The following is a 23909-nucleotide window of genomic DNA, read 5'->3' as shown; positions in this document are numbered from 1 at the left end:
CCTGCACCGCCTTTTATTCTGAATGACTTTCTGCAGTTGTGCTACACTAAAGTCCCATTTGAAAAGGCTTTTTCCTTTGTTGTTGTAATTAATATTCATCCACTTGAGAAGGTCTATGTTAACTGCTATAGAACTAAGCTTAACCTTATTGACCATCTTCAAGGTTGTGTGAAGAAACGCAGATGCAATTGCTTATATTTTACAAAAACATTCAGTGTTTCTCAGATTATATATTATTTATGTAAAAAATGAGAATTGCTGACCCTCTGTAAAACAAATCTTGCTAACTAGACAGAGTAGAAGAGGGTATAAGTGGCTGTTTATGTGCTATACAACTATCTATGTCAGTAAGCATGTAACAATATAAATTGTAAAAACACCCCCTTAAGAAATGTGAAGTATGGGCATAGTGAACATTCAATAGAGGCATAGGGCCACAGGTCATAAAGAAAGATCAGTAAAGTAACAAACAAATTTCAAAATTGAATTCTAATGAAACCAAGCAACCACAGATTAAACCATAAAAAAGACACCGATTTGAAAAAGATGACATTTTCTAAATAGCTCATTGACCTCAGTCAATTAGGTTTCAAAGGTTTGTACCGTTTATCTTAACTAAGTTCAGTCAATCTTTACAGATTTCTCTAAGTTACATCAGTCTTCAATAAAATATATGTGATGAATAACCATTGATTCATTGGCAATATTTAAATCAACTAAATTAAGAAAATAAAATGGTTTAATATGAAGGAATTGTCAGCTTCAGCTGTATGCAAGAAAGACTTTTATGGAAGTGTGATTTATCTCAAATGAAAATTCCTAATTAAAAGCCAGCTATGCTGTCAGGTACTCTGAGCTACATTAATTAACAATTTGAAATGTATTGGTTTTAGTAGTTTAATTAATAATATTTAACACATTAAACAATAAATCAGAGGTTTCAAATGGTACGAATATTGTGAACTTACACAATCTATTAAATGAGACACTGGGACTTTAAAATTGATTTTGGAATATGAGAAAGGCACTCAAAAGGTGTAAGCATCCCTGCATTATTGCTAGTTCCCCAAAATCATTTTACAGCTGATTTTGTGCGTATAGATAGACATAAAATCAGAATCTGATGTAATCCGATTTATATGAACATATATGTATATGATTTTGTATATATGATTTTACTGCTTCCATTCAAACAAAAATCCAATAAGTGAAAGAAAATTCAGACCTGGAATCTAGACAAATCCTAAAAAGAATGGAGAAAGAGTGATGAATTTGAATACAGACGGTGCAGTTTCACATAGCCAGAGTATTATTTTCCTGGGCTTTGAATACTTTCACAGTTTTCTCAAAGTAAAATTATAAGTCCTGAGGGATCCATTCTTTTGTCAGCCCCAGCTGCCTGTAGTTTCAGCTGGACCGTTACAGATTCTAGGAAGAATATTGTAGGAAATGTGAAACTTGTGCCAGATGGCGGCCTGCTTCATTTTTTTTTTCCCACCATCCCCCCCCCAACTTTGTTTATTTCATCACTTTAACAGTTAGTAACAAATAAATAATAATAATAATAATAATAATAATAATAATAATAATAATAATAATAATAATAATAATAATAATTAAAAAGGAATAACAGTTTCTTTACCCCTCCCTACCCCCCAATAACCCCTCTAACTCCACCCCACCCTCTTCCATCCACCCTACTACCCTTCCCTACCCTCCTTAATTTTAAGTAATAATTATCATAACTTTCCTAAAAATTCCTAAAAATAACTGACTTCATCATCTGCCCGTTTCCCAAAGCATTCTCACAGATTTTTGTGTTTGTGTGTATTATTTGTTGAAAAAAAAATATATATTAAATTTTTCTGGTGATAAATCACATTTTTATATACCTTCTGGTCTTTTTTCTTTGTTCCTAATGTCCCTATTCCTGACGATATATGAAATCAAAACAATGAAATAGTACCAGTATGTCAGGTATGAAATTATTGTTTTGGGGGTGTTCAGGGACCTTGTTACTTGTTGGTGACTGATGTACCAAAAGGTTAAGAACACCTGTAATAGATTTTTATTTTAACTGATAGTAGGGCTGGGCAATATATGGAGTTTTTGCGATATACTCAATGTATTATTTGGGGCGAAATTCAACATGCTTATATCGTGAGTATCGAGTTTTTGTAATTTTTATGCAAATGTATGTATAGCCGCAGACCCGGAAACCATGGAATGTGGGAGGAGTAACTTTTTTTTTTTATGCAGCCAATCACTTTGCAGGAAATGCTTGTCAATCTTTGTGGCCAATCACTTGCAGAAGACACTTTTCAGTAATTTTTTATTCAGCCAATCGCCTTCTTCATTTATAAAAGTAAGTCGGGAGAAGGAATGAAGAGGAGGGAGCAAATGTGTGTTGTGTGTGGTGGTGTATAACTATCGAATAATTTGTGTTGATGTTAGTAAATGAGTAGTTCTGAGGTCCTTAATCAACAGACGCAACTGCTTATAAAGTTGCATGTTTATTTTACAAATGGACGGGTGCGTGGAATTACAATCTTGAATGTTACACTCGCTATATTAAGATTTTTTTTTAAAGCAATGGAAGTGAATGAATGAAATAACACAGTTATTACATGTTTGAATTACACACTAAGAACATAAGCGAATGTGGATATATACTCAGCAAAAAAAGAAATGTCCCTTTCTCAGGACACTGTATTTTAAAGATAATTTTGTAAAAATCCAAGAAACTTTACAGATCTTTATTGTAAAGGGTTTAAACAATGTTTTCCATGCTTGTTCAATGAACCATAAACAATTAATGAACATGCACCTGTGGAACGGTCGTTAAGACCCTAACAGCTTACAGACGGTAGGCAATTAAGGTCACAGTTATAAAAACTGAGGACACTAAAGAGACCTTTCTACTGACTCTGAAAAACAAAAAAAGAAAGATGCCCAGGGTCCCTGCTCATCTGCGTGAACGTGCCTTAGGCATGCTGCAAGGAGGCATGAGCACTGCAGATGTGGCCAGGGCAATAAATTGCAATGTCCTTACTGTGAGATGCCCAAGACAACGCTACAGGGAGACAGGAAGGACAGCTGATCGTCCTCGCAGTGGCAGACCACGTGTAACAACATCTGCACAGGATCGGTTCATCCAAATATCACAGATGCGGGACAGGCACAGGATGGCAACGACAACTGCCCGAGTTACACCAGGAACACACAATCCCTCCATCAGTGCTCAGACTGCCTGCAATAGGCTGAGAGAGGCTGGACTGAGGGCTTGTAGGCCTGTTGTAAGGCAGGTCCTTACCAGACATCACCGGCAACAACGTCGCCTATGGGCACAAACCCACCTTCGCTGGACGTGATTTCCTGCAAGACAGGAATGTCAGTGTTCTGCCATGGCCAGCGAAGAGCCCAGATCTCAATCCCATTGAGCATGTCTGGGACCTATTGGATTGGAGGGTGAGGGCTACGGCCATTCCCCCCAGAAATGTCCGGAAACTTGCAAGTGCCTTGGTGGAAGAGTGGGGTAACATCTCACAGCAAGAACTGGCAAATCTGGTGCACTCCATGAGGAGGACATGCGCTGCAGCACTAATGCAGCTGGTGGCCACAGCAGATACTGACTGTTACTTTTGATTTTGACCCCCCCTTTGTTCAGGGACACATTATTCCATTTCTGTTGTCACATGTCTGTGAAACTTGTTCAGTTTATGTCTTAGTGGTTGAATCTTTTTAATTTCATACAAATATTTACACATGTTAAGTTTGCTTAAAATAAATGCAGTTTATTGAGCAGTTACTTTTTGCTCAGTATATATATATATATATATACACATACACACACACACACACACATACATACATACACACAGGGTTTCGCGCAGTGCTATTCAAGCTAATCCTAACTAACACACAATGTTGCCACAATATTGTAGCAACGTTGTGTGTTAGCTGGGAAACGGGACCCCTGGCCAAACATGTGTGAGCGAAAAAATAATAACCAAAAGAAACTTTAAAGCACAAACGCACGTGTTCCACCCTGCTCTCGTCTCGAGACTAAACCTGATCTGCAAGCACCCCTGACAATACTCAATCGCACCCCCCACTAATTTAGATTGATATAATTTGTATAAAATTTAAAAAGAATAAATAATAAAGTTGGTTTGCATTTTAATAAATTGGAAAACAATGTAAACAAATGCAGAAAGTTTCATTTTCTTTTTAGTAAGATGGTGAAGTGGTACACAGTTTTTTTTATTAAAATAACTATTTTGTATTGTTACACTATACAGTGCTGTACTGGTAAGCAAAATCGAAACTCAACAGTCAGAGAAGAAATGTCCCTGTCTAGCAGATGTTATATGTGCCACTATGAACTCGGCTATGGTAAATCTACCTGAATCAATACCATTTTACAGCACATGTGTTGCGTGATTACTATTACTTGTGTTATTGTTGTTATGTGACAGTAAATCATACTGTGTATATGTATATGTATATCCTATAAAAACAACAACACAAGTAATAGTAATCATGCAACACATGCAGTGTAATGTGTTGCATTCTGCGGCTTCATTAAGTCTATTCTGCAGGCTTGAGTGTATTCCGTTCTTTTTCGTGAAAATGTAGTTTGACAGCCAGTATTTGTTATTGTGCGCATTGTTTATACAGGCATAATAGGCATTTTTGTATTGTAATTTTTTATTTACTTAATATAGACCTACTCAGTTATTTAAGGTAAGTCATGTAAAACAAAAATCATATTTACCATGATAGCCTGCATGTGGTATTTGTTAGTTTTGCATATGTAATGATTAAAGAAAGACTTGCTGATTGAATGTCTGATTTTATAGCTTGATTGGAGAAAAACAACAAATATATATATATATATATATTTCGTGTATCACCCAAACTTCTAAAAATAGAGATATTATTTTTAAGTCATATCGCCCAGCCCTAATTGATAGTAATAACCACATCAACTTCACTAAAAGCTATAACAGCTAGTTCAGTCAATGATGTAACTAACAGGATCGGGTCGTTTCATTGCCGAAAGGCTGGGGGTCTAAACTCCTATCTAATCTCCCTCTGTCAACTGTCATTTTCATTAAAGCTCTAATCATGCCAATATATAGTTTATAGCTGCCATGTCTCCAGAGTATCTATATTTGGCCAAACTGTGATCCAGTGCCAGCCAATTACCAGGTCTTCGATGCAATCGGTGGGCCATTGATTTATTTATTTTAATGCACTTTTCTCAATGGTATGGCCTTCAGAAGGGCATTAAATATTTATAGGAGTCTGGTCTGCAATTGGAAGATGATGTGGCTTGCTATTAACTATTTACAAGGCAGTACCATCTGGTGCATACTTTCATATCTCAGGAAAGGAAAGATGGGTTATTTAGGAAAATACAACAGCAGCCTCTGACATAATTTAGTATGCATGTTTTTTTTAATAAAATGTATATGTACTATGGCTTTGAAATCTTGAAATTCACTCTGCCTGAACAATACAAGTTCTAGCTACTTACTTTAAACTTTATAAAAAAATAAATTAAAAAAAGACAAGATGGCATAAATCCACAGCAGACTTTTAAGTCCTGGATCTAAAGAACAGAAATCAATGATTTGGAGCCATTTCACCCTGGTATTGATTTAGTAAGCACCACATGTTAATCTCCATAAAGTAGTGTAATACATTATCTACACTCTCCTTCAAATCTCTCAGATCCAAGTAAAGAGCACTCAAAGCGTACCCTGAAGTCTACCCCCTGCTGAGATCTGACAGGGAGTCTGTGGAACGCTCTCAGTATAGAATTGGTATTTCTTATGCACCAGACAGAGAGGTGCACAGTCACCATATCACTTTGTTTATTACCTGTGGATCCATTTTGATTTATTCTAGAGGTGTCAAAACTCAAGAGAAGCAAATACCACCTCTAGGACATGAGTTCACAGTTTCCAATGAAGTATGAAGCAAACATGAATTGATCCTCTTTGAAAAAGAACAAAAAACAATCTAAGGTGCTTGTGTATATGGTTGCATGCAGGACTCTCTTCATGCTGTTCAAGGTCCACAGAGAAATTTGGAACAGTCCCGTTCCAACTTACCGATTATGTTAGTCTTTGCAAATCCAGGGATGCAGAGCACAAGAGGGATAGATTCTTAACTACTGAAGATGAAACACATCGATTTTCAACTGTATAATACTGGCATCCTATTTACTAGCAAATAGCTGATTTTGGAAAAAATTGTCACTTGGCCCATATGTCTTGCTTGGTTTATAGTGACCATTGAATCCAAGATTGCCATCCAGGGGTTTATTTGAAGGAACCCTGAGAGGAAGCTTCAAATACATGGCTGGGTAGCTTGTTCCAGACCTCCATAACAATTCCAATCAAGGAACTCTGCGCATTGGTTCATTATGAATCATAACCCCTGTAATCTCCTGTGGTCAAGACTCTTCAGTACCTCTTACCAGGCTGTGTTTAACGTTCCTTTCAGACGATCCCCACAGAGTCGAATGAAGCCAATGCAAAAAACAATCTCAATCTCAGTCACTTCTTAATGACTGGTGTTAGAATGGGATGTCTTATGCCCATTCTTGCTACATACATGTAGGTCTTCCGATTTACTTGTGGTATCGATTTGCCTGCTGTCTGGGTTAAAGAATGTTTCTGTTCTGTATTAAGTTAATTCTGCAAGTTAAGTACTTCAATGTAATCTTCACATTTAAGATTATTCTTTTTTTATGTTAATGAGTAACCGCAGTATTCCTTTAACAAAACTCCACATTGCTACACACGTGACCTAGCTTCAAGTTCTAGGAGTACAGTTTTCAAATTGAGAATTGACAATAATATATAACAGGCTTCATTGGTAACAATTTCACTTGTTCAAAGTGATCTAGCAAATTTGCATTTCCATGCAGACTATTCCTTAGTATAATGTTACCATGTAGATAATCCTCCTACACATTACAGACTAATTGCTCTATAGTAACTTGACTTTTGTCACTGTTTTTTGCATGCACAATATTTTCTCTTTATGAAGTGTTGCCAGAAAACAGAACAATTTACACCGATCAGCCATAACATTATGACCTCTGACAGGTGAAGTGAATAACACTGATAATCTCGTTATCATGGCAACTGTCACTGGGTGGGATATATTAGGCAGCATGTGAACATTTTGTCCTCAAAGTTGATGTGTTAGAAACAGGAAAAATGGGCAAGCGTAAGGATCTGAGCGACTATGACAAGGGCCAAATTGTGATGGCTAGACAACTGGGTCAGAGCATCTCCAAAACTGCAGCTCTTGTGGGGTGTTCCCGGTATGCAGTGGTCAGTACCTATCAAAAGCGGTCCAAGGAAGGAAAAGCAGTGAACCGGTGACAGGGTCATGGGCGGCAAAAAACGTGGGGAGCGAAGGCTGGCCCGTGTGGTCCGATCCAACAGACGAGCTACTGTAGCTCAAATTGCTGAAAAAGTTAAGGCTGGTTCTGATAGAAAGGTGTCAGAACACACAGTGCATCACAGTTTGTTGCATATGGGGCTGTGTAGCCGCAGTCTGGGTGCCCATGCTGACCCCTGTCCACTGCCGAAAGCGCCTACAATGGGCATGTGAGCATCAGAACTGGACCACGGAGAAATGGAAGAAGGTGGCCTGGTCTGATGAATCATGAGTTCAAGGTGTTGACTTGGCCTCCAAATTCCCCAGATCTCAATCCAATCGAGCATCTGTGAGATGTGCTGGACAAACAAGTCCGATCCATGGAGGCCCCACCTCACAACTTACAGGACCTAAAGGATCTGCTGCTAACATCTTGGTGCCAGATACCACAGCACACCTTCAGAGGTCTAGTGGAGTCCATGCCTCGACGGGTCAGGGCTGTTTTGGTGGCAAAAGGGGGACCTACACAATATTAGGCAGGTGGTCATAATGTTATGGCTGATCGGTGTATATATCTTATTAATCCACATTGCATAAACAGGCTCATAGTTAGCTGTATAGTAGGTAGCCCACCATGTTGTACTAATAAACTGTATTACAAGCATATGTAATTTCAGATATGGTCTACAATGCAATTAGTTCCTTCCAGAAAGTGTTCAGTTTATCTGTATAAAACCATATGAAGTAGCATAGTACATAAACTATACCATAAGAATGAAATCAATATAGAATGGGATTTTTTGTTTTATTGCCAATGTGAGAATGAATCATGCAGTACAAACAGTACTAGCAAAAACCCTGTAGGTATCTTTTTCAGTATGTATTGTTTCTGTAAATCTGTATAGAAAAAACTGTTTGTATTGAATCTGTAATATTCAGCACAGGACTTATTCCAGCATCAAAGCGTAGGACTGGTATTGTGTTCTTCATACCCTGGAAATTCTACGGTCTTAACAAATGTTTTTTCCTTGTTCCTTGAGTTTTTGTACTGAGCATTGTATTTTGATGAATACCACCTGACCAGCTAGAATACAGGAAACATTCATTTCCCCTTATATTCTCCTTGTTTGATCTAGAAGTTTGAAACATCAAAGTGAAGTGTGGAGGACAATGACAGTACAGTTCCACAGTAAGTCACCATAAATGCACAGCATGGGGGACTTCAAAATGTGTGTATATATACAGTCAGTCTGCAAAAGAGTGGTATTATTGGAGAGATATCTCTACATATCAGATATACAAACAGATTACAAACATGACATCTGTTATGCTTACTATTTGTGTTCATCTAGTGACTGATTTTGAGTGAGTGTGTGTGTTAAACAAATATGCCCAAAAAAAGCACCTCCACTAAGAAAGAAATGCCCTGTATAGTACACAAAGAGGGGAAAAAAACCTTACATAACCTGTTCCTGTTCTAAAATGAGATGCATGCTACAAGGCTAATGCAGACAACTCTTTGATGTTTAAACCCACACTGAAGTGTAAATAAATATTAAATTCAACCAAAATACCAGAGCTACAGCTGAAAGCAAAAGCTGCCAAGGGCTTGATTTTTCTGTGGCATTACATAACTGCTTGTTTGGCATACACACCACTTCAGGGACACTTGAAGATGGTGAGAACCCATGCTGTCTGTCCCAAAAAGTCCTCCGAAAGGCCAGTGTTCTAGTGAAGTCAATTCTTACAATAATTGGTAATAATTAAATTACTTTGTTGAAGGACACAGATAGGTATCTTGGGTAGACACTCATTTTAGTTTTTACCCCCCCAAAATTTAAAAATAAATGAGCCTGCTGTTGCCAAATTTCTAGTATCATCAGACTAGCATGGCACTGTTTGTATTTTTTTCTTGTGGACTCCCACTGGAAGATCTTTTTTTTTTTTTTTTTTTTTTTTTTTTTTTTTAAGAGAAATATGCTCTCTGATTCCATTTTGTCTGCCACGGATACAATTCTAAACATCATGCTGAAAAAGAGCAATTCTGATACTTGGTTTGAAGAAAATATTTTCTAGAAGGCTGATACAAACAACAAAATCTTATAATGAGAGAAGGGGATAAAAGAATGAACAGAGTATAGGTCCAGACAGAAAGACCAAACGTGTGCATTAACAGATCCTTTCAAGTACTAGAGACCACTTCAAAGCCCTTGGTCAAGAGCACTGTGTCTTAATGTCATCATAACCATTTTAAAGTTTTTGATTGTTTGTTGTTTACACATCAATACACATAACATGTCACATACATTGAGCAACCTTATTGTTTTTCAAATATTAGGCTACAAGTTTATTGCTTGATGGTATTTAGCCTTAATCAATTATTAGCCCCTCTCCTGCCTGTGCTGTCCTCCAGAAGGAAGCCTGGGATATATGATGTCTGTAGTTGAATAGACAATGAACCATATGGATTTCTTTAACTCAATATAAACATCACATTTATTTTAACCAGCGGTGTGTGGTCAGGTATGTTGTATGCTATGTGATGCTCTTGGACCTCCCACCAATAAGATTTAAAACTTATCTGAGTTATGGGTTGAAAATAGCTCATAACATGACTATGTATAAATGGTGCTAATAGAAGCAATTACCACTCTACAAAGAAAAGAGGTGCAAGGAAATGTGAACTTACCTCCAAAGGGAACTCTCCAGGACCTTGGTGGAATCTGCATGGTAGTATTTGGTCAGAATCAGAATAACCTAAAGATGACAAAATAAAGAACTGAATTATTCTATTTTGCAATCATGTCTAGTCAGTATAATCAAGTCTACAGTATAAAAAGGCAAATGGATGCAAAATCTTGCTACTGTACTTCACATTTAATAAACAAAAAAACATATATACAAACACGAAACCTAAGAAAGTGTTTTTTCTATATCAATCCATGCCACGCTTTCAAATTCAGTGGTCCATGTTTATCAAAACTGGCATAATTAGGGTAATTTATTTCCAAGTCTTCTTTCCAATTGTCAACAGTTTAATGAAATTTCGAAATTTCAATAAACTCGTTCAGTAAACCTAAGAGGGATAGGTAATTTGGAGATAATCTGATGCGAATTTAAAATAAATAGGCTAAATGGAGCACATTCAGTGTCACTCTGATGGAGTCAACATTAATCAATGTAAATTAATTATTCTATAGCTTTTCGCCCAAGAATGAATTAACTTTTACTTTTAACATTATTAATTCATTATTTTCCCCTTTGTTTACATTTTTTATTTAACTTGGTAAAAGCTCTCCAGTATGAAGTGCTTCAATTACTGAAACACTATAAAATAAATTAAATGCATATTCTGGATTCATGAAATGAACACCTGGCTACCAGATAAGAATTTAGACATGAGCACACTATGCGCAAAGGCTAACAGAGACCTGGATATTCCTTTGTGAAATCAGGATTCCCAGGGGAAATTAGGCTGAACTACAGATTGCAATGCATTTTTTCTGTGGAGGTCAAAAATACACTCAAAAACATTCTGTGCTGTAAGGACTGGCTATCATGAAAAAGTATATTATGCTTATTTTGTCAGAAATTAATTAAACGTTGTAATATGTTGCTAAAATAACAAAGATTGTGTTAATCAAAGGCTCAGACTCCTTAAGAAATGGGAGCTGAGGGAGGGACATACTGGGTGAGCTTTAGCCTACATGAAGAAAACTGACAAAGTATTGTGATTAATAGAATATCATACTATTTTCAAAACATCTTAAATGTAAAAGCAGTACATATTTTCAATTAAAGAAAAAAAACTTCTCATTTTGAGAATCCAATGCTAAATAATATCTACAAAGATACATTCATATGCATGTAATGTTTTAATTCATATCAGGATTAATGTGAACCTTATAACTATAAATTATTCTCTCCACCGTAAGGGTTAAAATTAAAACCTAAACTTGTATTAATGTATTGTTAAAGGCAGCATGTTGCTCTGGTTTATTATGAAGACAGACAAGCTGTATTTATTATTGCAGCTCAGCGTCGGACAATATCTGACAACCCCTGATTATTTTTCTAAACTAGAATTTACAGAAGCGGCTCTGACAGCAAAACCCCATAAGCACAAGTCCCTGTGTGCTGCTTGGTGTGAATCCCAGTTATTAAGTCTTGGATAAGAAGTGATAAAGGTCAATGCTTTCACTCCTGTATGACATAAACAATTTATTTTTAAAAGCCAAGTATATAAATATATAAAGATAGGGCAGCCAGGCAGGGGAACACACAAGAGCAGGAAAGTCATTAAAAACAGAAAACCAAAAATAACAGGAGAAGTAGTGTTTATCTGGACTGGCACTGCTAACAGATAATTACAGTGTGCTGAATAGGAAGGATGTAACTAAATGCATCTTTTATTACTTACATTTTCACAGGGATTGAAGGTGATCATTATGCTACATTTGTGCAAGGCACCAATCTATTATGTTATACAAGTCAGCGTCTTGTTTGCTAGTTTAATTTCTAGGGAAATATTTATCCCCCCTGCGCATTAGCTGTTTTGTTTAACACGGCAAATATTTTTAGAAATGACTTTCACTTTGCAGCCTACACATTTGTCTGGTTTTGGAAACTGGAATGGGATGGATGCCACCATTCCATTGTATTCATTATTTATGATGGTAAACCATTGTAAAAAAACATACGTTAAAAATAAACTGTAAAGGCACCCTTATCTTTTTTGTGTGTATGTCTAAAGATATCTCTCTCTCTAATGGGAATACACTGCCACAGCCAGGCTATACCAGGCACAGCTCGAACACTAGCCTTCAGATTAAGAATGCCAATAACAGATATCATAGAATAACCGAAGCATGACCTTTGAACTGAAAAGGAGTCCCTTTGTCTTTGGCTCAGGTTAGGTTAAAGGTAGAACAGCAGTAATCTATTGTGCCTCACACACAAAGCACAAACAGCATAGCTTGCAAGAGAGGAGTTGTTTGGCACAATCCATGACAGGAAGAAAACAAGTCAAGTATTTTCTAATGCATCAGAAATATTATTATTTAAAAAGCAATGCACTTTCTAGGTTCAAGTTCATGAAACTGAAATGCTAAATGAACGATAATGATACTATAATGAGGTCAAGTCAGTGTATCTTTGTATCTATTATTAAAGCTTTTTTAAATTATCACCACAAGGGACGCGAGAGGTAAATTTGACAAAACTGTGCCTACCAATTGTGCATTGCTTATTTATATTTTTCTCAGTTCTTTATTACCAGTCTGTACTTGTTTTTTGTTTTTTTTTTATAAGAGAGAAGGGTCTAACTGATAAGCACATGTTTTTTTTCTATGTACTTGTCAAAATGGTCATATTATTCAACTTTGTTTATGTCTGTCCTGTTAGAACTGGAGAAATCCACAAATATATCAAAATTAAAGTAGTGAGTTATGCTACCCTAAAACACATTTCCATTCAGAATTTTATGTTGAATTCAGATTACAACCCAATTAAAAGAAATCACAATCCATTGGTACTGTCATTTAATTCCACTGAAACCACAGTCCAATGATCTTGCAAGTCACATTAATGGATAACAGTTTACATTAAACAAGAGAGCATGCCAAAGTATCAAGAATGTTAATTTCTAATCAGTAATGAAATGTTGTACTTGATGGCTATCATTTTTTGAGAGCATTCTCCATGTAGCATGTCACATCTTTCTGATCTGCTTACTGGCCTCCTGTTCTCCATATGCAGTCCTGAGGGAACCACCAATGCCACTGATGGACAGCACCACTCCTGGTTCCTTGGCTTGTGAACAGGAAACCTCTTTGATGAAGCTTCTGGGTAACTAAGTTGGCCGTCGTTAGTTTTTGTTATCCATGTGGTAACCTGACCGAGGAGCATCAAAATTATGTTGTAAGTCGCCCTCTTATGTTGTAAGTCGCCCTGGATAAGGGCGTCTGCCAAGAAATAATAATAATAATAATAATAATAATAATAATAATAATAATAATAATTATAATAATTATAATAATAAAAACAGATGAGAGCAGGTTGACACTGCATGGTTTGACATAGAATTAACAGTCTGGTTCATAGATCCAGCCATTAAATAATTTCAATAAATTTTTAACAATAAATAATTGTTCAATTTTGGGGTTACTTTTACAAAGATATTACACTCTCATTTGAAAGGCTTGTAAGAGGGTATGGCTTTAGTTTCCATAACTAGACCTGACTTTTATCAAGACACTACAGGGTTGGTGTTTGATCGGCCCTGAATCCCTACCTACTTAAGAAGTCAAAGAAAACTTAATAGGGGAATTCTGCCAAAGGCTTTATCCTAGATAAAAAAAGCAACCTTATCAATTATGCATATTGCCCTGCTGTTAGTTATGCATTTTATAAACATCTTGCCCTTTCCATGTGGAGTCTGTAAAATGTGACAATCAAGCAGTTCTTTGTTTGTTCTTGTTAAAAAAAATAAAAAATAAATAAAACTTAGATCAGGGGTTCTTAACCTTTTTGTACCAACATGGTCCCCACTCACCACCACATAAAAGATTAACGTACTAACGTACCAGTAGCATTTCATTTTTTTGATTCCATATATCAACAGGAATAGGCACCAAAATCAATCAATAGGTATATAAAAGTGCCATTTATCGCAAGACAAACTAAAACTAAAAACAAAACTAAATATAAACACAATCAATCAAAGATCAGAGAGAAAGCTGATGTTGTATTTTCTCAAATTAAAATTGGGAAATGAGAGGCTGCTTTTGATAAGGCAACACGCATATCATTGCCTGCATCCAGCCGGTTTGGCAAGCAAAATGGAAAAGACTGATTCACTGAAACAAGTGGCCGCAAAGAGAATCAAAGCAGGGAAGGCTCATTTTGTGTGAACAGGGTAAGAAACACTTTGAGAGCAACAGAAATCACCAAGACTTTTCATGCCAAAGACATGCTTGAGCATAACTTTGGTTTACAGATCGATCAGGTAATCTTTTGCCAGGTTTCTGATGTCCATAGGATCCACAATGAAGGTGAATGGATTTTGAATGCATTGGTCTTATTTGAGCTGTTCAAAGGAATTATAAGGTTTTCCAGAGTCTGGAAATTGTCCTAATCGCCCAAGAACATCAAGGAAAAGATTAAGTCTTGCCTTTCTAACCGATCTTTGAGGTTGCTTACCTTCTCCCGAAGGAAAAGTGTGATTTCCAGATACAGCTTCATGCAAGCAAATGCCAACAGACTTCCATGTGGTACAGCAAGATGTCATGTTCTGCAACTAAATCCTGGGAGAAAAGCTAGAAGAGGCTGTGATTCATGGCTCAAGCCCTGATGAAGTTGACCACTTGAACTGTAACTGCCATGGCAGAGTTCAAATTCCATGGGACAGTTTTTGAAGCCAGGGTATGATGCAAGAAACAATGGGTCACACATAATCTGCAGGGCCTCGTTTTTCACAAGCGAATCGCATCCATATTTCTTCCACAGCATGCTAGAGGCACCGCCAGTATAGATTGAGTTATTTTTTTTCTGTCCTGCTGATGCTTTCCAAAAAAGCCAGTGATCATACTGAACACATCAAAGCCTTTGTGGTAGTTTTGAAAACTCGCAAAACAGAAATTCCTCTTTGATTGAAGAATATCCAACATACTGAGTGAAAACCAGAAGTTGAACCTCCTTCATGTTTCATCAAGCTGCAAGACAATGGGAGAGCCAGTGTTTCTCAGTTCTTCCACCACTTGGCTCAAAATGTCAGCCGACATGTCAATAATTTGAGGGTGAATAAATGTAATTTAATAGTGGTTTCCTGTGCTGCTTTCCACTAACCAATTCAACCATTTCCCGGGTGCGCAGTTTGATCAAAGTTTCACCAATCGTATGAGGGTTTTATTTTTCGCGATGAGGAAAACGACCTTGTAAGATGCCGCCAGTACTGGCTTCTGTGTTAGTGAAAATCCCAGTTTTGGTAACATGCCTGATGACTGGAACCGAGCTGCCTTCTGTTTGAAAATGCAGAGGCTGTCTTGAGCATTTCCAGAGTGTTTTTTTCCCCTGAGGTGGTCACGAAGTTTTTAAGGCTTCATGGTGTTGTTGCGGAGAACTTTACCATACAGAAAACTCTGAGGATTTTCTGTCCCAACACTATCAGCCAAACAAATGATTCCAAAGTTCAGGTATTCAGGCTTCCGATTCTTCCCTGATATGTCAGTAATGAAATATACCAAACTATATACTTTTATATCCAAAATAATCTAACATGAATAAATATTACATACATGTATCATCAATATGAATAACCATAATTTTCTTGCAATTAAGTGCAAGTGCATAATTCTTAGGCAGATGGAGTACCATCAGAAATTATATCACAAATTCTGAAACAACCAAACTGTTGTGAACCAATTTGGAGTCGCTAGATAAAAGTATAGGCCCATTAAAAAAAAAGGTCTGGAAAACAAAAATTATTGTAATAGTCAAAAAGTGTAATTTTCAATTCCTAGAACTACTTCACCCCCCCTGAAATCACCCCTGTTTAAGAACTTCCGTCTTAGATGCTAGTGTGACCTTGTAAGAATAATGATTGTAATTAAATATTCTATACATGTTTCACTTATTTTCCTTATACTGATGCTAAGGTTTCCCCAATTCATAATTTTTTCGTTAATAAGAATTTATACCATGAAATAAAGAAAACCTAGATACATATATGATTCATATATAGAATATTCTGAGTTGCATAATTCTCAACGCTTGTCATGCTTGATTTTGTTATCAATATATTGCTGGATATAAAGTGAAGAATAATTTGATGTTGCATGTGAGCAAACAAATATATTGAAAATGTTTTTAATTAAGAGAAGTTGAAAAATATAGCCATAATAATAAGTATGAGACAAACATTTGGCAAAAAACAAAACATTAAAATCCTCCTTCGTTATGAAGAACTAAACAGAATCTACAAATAAAATCATTAGACGTGCTTGTTGTTATTACTGACAAGAAGAAGCCATACCTGTCAGAAACCTGATCCTGTCATCTGTCCGTACAGTCATGGCTGTAGGCTTCTCGGGATATAAATCTGGCCTGACAAAAGTTCCTCTCCCTTAACTACACACTGCACTACAACTACTACTTCAGCGTGGGTTTTGTTATAAAGCACTTGGTTAGAATGAAAGCCAGTGTATAATTTTAAGTTATTTTATTTTAAGCACACGAGGAGCTACAAAAATGTGTTTTCAGTGTTATATCTGTGATTCTGTCATTATGTCCCCCTCAAAAATGATGACCAGCAGCAATTTGTTTTCTGCCCAAAAAAGGCGAAATCATCAACTTAAATGTCAGCATTCCAATGGTTTCTGTTGAAACCCAAAAGTAATGCTGTGGTTTCTGTGAAATCCAAGTTTCATGTTTTGCGGCTTTCAAACTCTCCTTTTCTTCCCTTTGTGCTATCTTGTTCACTTCCAGGGATATAACTTTTTGTGTGTGTGTAATTTAATAAAGAAAAAAACTACATCAGCAGTTGAGGAGGCAGCAACTACATTAATAACTTCCCAAATGAAGAATAAGTGACTCGTTTGGTATTGCCATGTTCTGTCCATTATAAAATGCTGAATAGTAAAAGTTTAATCCCACAGCAACCACAAGTGCCAAGTCCCTGGAATATTTTGAATCTGCCCTTGGCACACGGTCTTGTAAATTATGGCTTTTTTGGGCATGCAACAGAGATTCTACTTTCCAAATTCTGTGCTGGGAAAATCATCACTGTCACCCACGTCTGTTTTTTAAATTGTCCACTTCCCTCAATTACATCACAATTAAAAAAAAAAAAAAAAACTTACTTAATTCGTGATTGGAGCCTTGTTTTGTATGTAATTTAGCAGAAAGGCACAGGTTAACTGCCAGCAACTGCACAGATTTCTTTACTTTTTATAGATACCCCATTCACAAAAAGGTACTTGTTAGAATCCCTGGTAAATTCACAATACAAAAGGTCTTGGCTCCTAAAGCATCACTTAACTTCTGATCTTCTTTGCTATCTATCTGCACTGTCCCTGCAGTACAGAACAGTTGTTGTAACTGCTGCAGTCTTAAAATAAAAGTTTTGAAAGGAATAAGTCCTTGTAGGCATTGGGCACACTGCATGATAAATCTATTTCAAATTTAATTTTTTCTTCATTTTAAATGTCCGTGTTTCTCAGAAAAGATAGTTACAGATAGCCTATTGCCTTAAGTTTTCAATGAACCCAAAGACCCAGTGATTTTAACGGCAATGTATCCACTAATTTTAACATTGCAGGCTTTGTTCACCTTTTAGAATAATATAACCTAGATTCACCAAGACAGAAATGTTGCTCTGGTGATCTAAACTCAAAATTCACCACTAATTTATCTAACGTATGGATTCAATTCACAGGGTTTGCACTGGAGGAGCCATCCACGAGCTGCTGAGTACTTGTGACATTTAAAGAAAGAGTCAGTCCAGAGTTCAGGGCCTTTGGATAATTAAGCTGGAATGATCCCCGAGAACCCATAATTCAAGGCAGTCAGTGGAGGTTATGTGGATCTTTCAATGTGGTAGAAAAGTTATAAGATACTGTTGATTATTAAAAGGAGTAAGATATCAAAATGTCAGCAAAAAAATATAAACAAAATAATTGTACAATACGATTGCTTACACCATCAAGTTCGACCCACAGTTTGTATAGACAATTATCTACTAGATGAATCTCTACATTTTTTCTTCTAAAAAATATATTATCGTCATCAACATCAACATCAACAACAAGATCAATAGTAATAGTAAACCACTGTATTGGAAACAGACTTAAAATAATATAACATTTTAGAACATCTTCTCGCACCTGTATATCAAGGAGATCAACGTTCCACTTTTCAAAAAGAGAACTGTTGTAATATGAACAACCTTTTAGGGTTTATAATTGAAATCCCAAACTCCAGAAAACAGTCCTGCTGTGCAGCTAAACACAAATTTGTAAGGTTTACAAATAGTTCCCTGTAATAACATACCGTGAAGCACACACCATTTAGCAGTCAGTGACAAACACAACTGTTCATTAGAGGCAAGAGCAATTATATGCTTCTGTGAATTTTAGTGCTCCGTCTACTTTGCAAAAAGTATTTTGTGTGTGTTTGTTTAAGATTCAGTCACATAAGTTAGTCTCATTAGGAGACCCAAGCACCCTGTGGTGAAATGGGAGCTTTCCAACTCACAATCCTATATTATATGGCACATTAAACTTGCAGGTACACCATCAATCTGAAGGCTTAGTGGGTGGCATGACTGCATTACTGGAGAGCCTGGAAAACAACCTAAACTTAGTGGCAAGCAAGGTGACAGTTACAAGGGAAGGAGTATTTGCTACGTGACCCAACACATTCTCCTGAGAGATGGGCAATGACTGATTAACTGTAGGCACAGCCTTATCTTTGTATCACTGGGGTTTCAACACAGTGATGGATATCTTCTTGACTGAGTGATGTGACTTAAGGGAACACCCAATAATTCCTGATACAGGAGATTCTATGCTAGGGGTTATTTAAAGGCGAAAGAGAATGTAAAAGGGAGAAATCTGGTGTAGGAACAACATCCTCTGCGATGCATGAGCTATGAATCATTGCTACTTTAGATTTCTTTCCCATTTCTGATATAAACAATTGCAGGGCTATAATTAAGGTTTAAAACATCAGAGCTGCAGGTCTTCCCACATTTAAAATGACAATCACATTACTTTCAAGGTTATAATATACAGCACTCTGTGAAAAGTCCTCACAGGCTACTAAATTTATAGAAAACACCCAGGCCTAATTGATGTCTGTCTAAACGATTGATCAAGTAGTCTGGGAATTTGGTTCATGATTGTCTGATCAATTAATTAGCTTCAAGGACTGACAGCTCAGTTTGTTGTTTGACTTAATGAGAGCTGCAGCAATATGTTGTTCAGAATAATAGTTATTCCTTAAGGGCAGAGATTCTTAGTCCTGGTTCTTGGGAACCTCATTGTCTTATGGTTTTCATTCCCACTCAGCTCTAAAATATTTTGGCTTATTGAACCCTTACGTGAACAGTTTTCTTTCAGATCTTCCTTTTTATGTTTTTTAACTGTTTCATGCACAAATTCATTGCTTTATAAAATAAGCTGATACCTTCTAACAATAACATTTCACAAGTAGAACTCCTTTCAGTAGATCCTCACAGCATGGGCCCCAATGCTTGAATTCTAAACACATGGGTTATAAAATAATTCAGCAGAATTAGGAGATCTCTGAAACCTGGGATTTTGATACAGGTTAAAAGAACTTCTGAAAATAGTAAGAAAAGGTCTGAACAACCAAATACTACAGTTCAATTAAGAGTTCGACAAGGCTTAGAAATTGAGAGGTCAATAGGAAAGATGACCAGAAAACAGAGTGGGGTCTCCGAGGAATAGGACGTCTAGGAGCAGAGGGGACACTAATCTATAAAAATGTAAAAAGGGAGATTTTTTTAAGAACAAAGTGAGATTGCATATTACAAGTCTGAGCAAATTTGTATCCATTCATTTTAGTAAATTGCTTAGGATTCTATTAAAGCAATATTAGGCCTACATCATATAATTTGTTGTTTAAATGTCATGTGATTGCTTCCCTAAAGAAAATTAATGTCAGGAAGGTGTCAGGGAGACTTTCCATATCATTTCAAGCTGTTTATATGTGTGTGTGGGTGTGGGTGTGTGTGCACGCGCATGTGCACATTCTTTTAGGTAGTATAGGCCACTAAATAATCATTAATCGCTTAATCTATTATTCTAAATTTATTGTAGGCTTTAGGTAAGCGGTTTATGTCATTGAGGGTTTTCTTACTCAAAAATATGGACCCAGCTTTACAGGGTTCACATACAAGTATGAATAATACATTTTTATATTCATCATGTGGAGGCATTTGGAAAGAAGGTTAATTCAATGTGGCTGGTTTTATGCATAAAAGTATACTTTTATGTATTATTTGTGTTGTATCTCTAAGGCTTTAATTTCCTGAAAAACACCACAAAAGGCTCTGACACTCCATACATTCCTTTTTCAAAGTTCTCTTAAGGTTGATGTTTTCCCTCTCATCCCAGTCTCTTCCCTCTTTTTTATAGAAAAAAGGTGTTTAAAATGCAAATAGGAAAGCAGACCTCGAGTATGTGACAGTGGAACAAAAGAACAGCTGTAACAAAATGTGAAAGAATGATTCTGGTTTTAGAATGGGAAGAGAAACTAATCCTATTCTGTGAAAGGAGTTCCAATGATGCTATTAAAGATAACTCTTCTGTTCTCTTTCTTAAAACAATAACCCCTACCTTATTTTGGCACAGACCATGAAATAGAATCTTCTCTGGGCAAGGCTGTCTGCTTTTTAGCATTACAGCATTAGATACAGCTGTTTGTATGAAAGCAGCTGCTGGTTAGTACTAAAGTAATCCTGGTTACCATCCTCTCAGTCATGTTTGGCTAAGACTGAAACCTGCATTTGAGCCTGAGCTGGAACATCAGAAAGACAGTTTTTGCCCACTTTGCTTTTCTAATAATTGTTTTCACGCTTCTAAAACATTAGCATATGAAAATAGATTCTAAGCAGCATCAGTTATGTGGAAGGTATTTTTCAAGTTTCATGATCCTCCAATTAGTTATCTATCAGTAAAGCAATTTAACTGCACAGTTACACAGGCACTCAGCTACAGTATTATCGATTGAGGAAAAGGGGGAGCTCGTGTGCAGAGTTAAAAAAGCACATACAGCTAACATATATGTATATGTACTTTGAGTGCAAGAGTCCTGGAAGGAAGTTTCTGATTTGAGTTTTATCCCATATATGCGTGTAAGGTAAATTATAGAATAATTACAGGAATTAACTGCACTAGAAATCAAACCTTCACCTTCTTTAAAGTTCAAATCCAGTTGAGCTGATACAAAGAGAAATGTTTGACTTTCTCAGCTCAGCTTTTCCCTGTGGTGCTGTGGAAAGGCTGGGTGAATAGGAGCTGTGGAGCTGTAAGGGAAAGCTTTAATCTTAAATCTTAAATAATTTCTAATGACCATAAAACATAAATAAAAAGAAACCAATAAATGTACATGAACAGCTGTGGTTTCTCAACATGTTTGAATATGTTCTGCAGACAGACAGTTCAAGGTGTGTCAGCACAACCAAAGGTAAGATCCGTCATGCTGAAGGTACCCTACCCAATCTACACGTTCTGTGTCTGTCACCACCCTATTGTAGTATATCTGCAATATTTTGTGTTTAGTTCTCTTATTTTATGTTCATAAGTTGCTTATGGAGAGGTTTTATGACAAAGGAAATGCTGTGCCTATGTATATAGTTACATTTTCTCCATTTCTTAAAATTTGCATAGCTGTTCTAATTATTCTAATTAACCAGTAAGGAAACTGTGCACGATGTGTGGTGCCAAGCATCATTAAGCCAAACACACATAATTAAAGAAGGGGTGAACGTGACAAGATATCGAAGTTAATCAATTAAAGTTGGAATGCTCTTTTAAGTTTGGGATGCAGAAACTCTGTTCATTTCGTTGACTGTGACTGTGAGACCAATTAGTGCAGTATTAAAAGAATGAATTAATGAACTCGAATTTTGTTGTTAGCATTAAAAAATCATTTAAGTGTTTAAGCACTGAATTATCAACTGCAGCTCTGCCAGGCCACAGTTTCTTCTAGGAGAAGGGTGGCTGCTGTCAACACTGAACACTTTGCCAGTGTGTATGATTCACAGTGACTTGAGCTGAATGCTATTATCATGTCTAATTTGATGGCAGACTTGTCTAGAATAAAAGTCATTTAATGTGTCCTTTTATTTCAGTGCTGCATGCCTGTCCATGAAGTGCTACTCTAAGGAGTATTCATTCAAAGTGGTCAAAGCTTAATGCCTTCTCCTACAGCTGCAGAATTGTTTGGTAGCCCTTGAGGAGCTGGTGTGTATATGATCCTCATACTTTAGAATTCATGTCATCAATTAAATATTCAGTTACATTTCTGGCATAAAAAGGATACATATGATCTGACTGATGGGCGTGGGAAGATGCGGGGGATGCTGCCGACCAGAAGTAAAATCATGACATCACTGCCATGTTGAATTATTACTTGCTTGATCAATTTATGTAATTTGAAGGGAGGAGCGAAAACAAGGTATCTTTCACTTCCATAAATACACAACACTAAAGGCAAACCCACAACTCTCGTCTACGTATAACTACTATTACGAACTTGCCATCTACCTACACAAACGTGTAACTGAATAGCTTGCAAACAGAATAAAAATGGCAATTAACGTATTGACGATGGCTACACTTGACCCTATCTATATCTTACCAGTTTCGCATTGCAAAATCAAAAAAATCAGCAACACATTAAAAACACTCTGCAGGGCGGCAGCGTTGAAAAACAACAACCATTTGTCATTTTACATTTAGCTGTATGTGAGCACTAGCTTTACACTGTTCGCACACCCCAGCAACAACGGCGTTGATTGGCTGATGTTAAACTGAAAAGGCTAGCCACTGTCTTGCCTCAACAAATCACGATAAACTATTATTCTGCCCGCCCCTTTCCCTGCCGTTTCAACCAATTACGCCAGTCTCCGGGTTAGCCATGCATTTGTAAATATCGTATATATCACAGCGTTAAGCACCAGCAGGGGGTGCTGCAGCATCCTCCCCTCCCGCACCTATAATCTTAAGTACAGGTCTGCATTTACACATTTCTTTTTTAATTTTGCATTGAATTCACACCAATGTTTCTGTAAAGGATCCAGAAGTGGGTTTAACACTGGCAGTGATTAATTTTTGTCAAGTCCACACTAATTAGCAAAGTTCTCTGCTAACTTTCCAATAGACAGTGTTGCAGCCTTTGCTTTACAGCTGTCATTTATATAATCACTTGAAGTGCAGATCAATTCAAGAGTAAAGTTTGGCTTGGATGTTTGATTTAATTTTTTGATTTGCTCGCATTGAGGGATTAGGCTCGTATTTCTGTCTGACATGCCTGTTCATTCCTCTCGAGACTACAAGCTATCTCTCCAGCTGTCCGCCCGCCTGGACTCAACGTGTGTTTGGACTGGAAACTGAGAACAAGCTTTGAACAGGTTTGTTCTGTGTTCAAATCTGGCTTGGATTCGTTGCCTGCAATCTCTTGCATGTGCAGTCTCTTCATTAACTGAATTCATTGAGTGTCAATCTAGCACTAAAACAAACCAAAACCAAAGCAAACCAAAAACTTCATAGCCTCCCCACACTTAAATAACTAGTGGTGTATAAATAAAATACAAATTCTGGATGTGTAATTTAATTCCATACACATTTCATCTAATGCCACCTTAAATGGTAATAAAACTTAAGATTCTTATATTAAAAGCAATCCTTCAGTTGCTCCCAAAACATAACTTAGCAGTACTATATCAAATATATTCTACTAGAATGAGAGATATATTTTTG

General features: G+C 36.7%; 1 protein-coding gene across 2 annotated transcripts in view; it reads right to left on the bottom strand.

Annotated features, from left to right (window-relative positions):
- Positions 1–23909, bottom strand: part of sorcs2 (sortilin-related VPS10 domain containing receptor 2) — a 262530-nt gene that overhangs the window by 175629 nt on the left and 62992 nt on the right. For both annotated transcript variants that reach the window (XM_066720074.1, XM_066720075.1), the window contains exon 2: positions 10094–10161. In XM_066720074.1, coding sequence (XP_066576171.1) covers positions 10094–10161 — 68 coding nt within the window. The remainder of the gene's footprint in view (positions 1–10093; positions 10162–23909) is intronic.

The sequence above is a fragment of the Amia ocellicauda genome, chromosome 13 (genome assembly GCF_036373705.1).
Source record: "Amia ocellicauda isolate fAmiCal2 chromosome 13, fAmiCal2.hap1, whole genome shotgun sequence".
Taxonomy (NCBI): Eukaryota; Metazoa; Chordata; class Actinopteri; order Amiiformes; family Amiidae; genus Amia; species Amia ocellicauda.
Note: the sequence above shows the minus strand (reverse complement) of the source record. Positions and strands in the feature narration are given on the sequence as shown.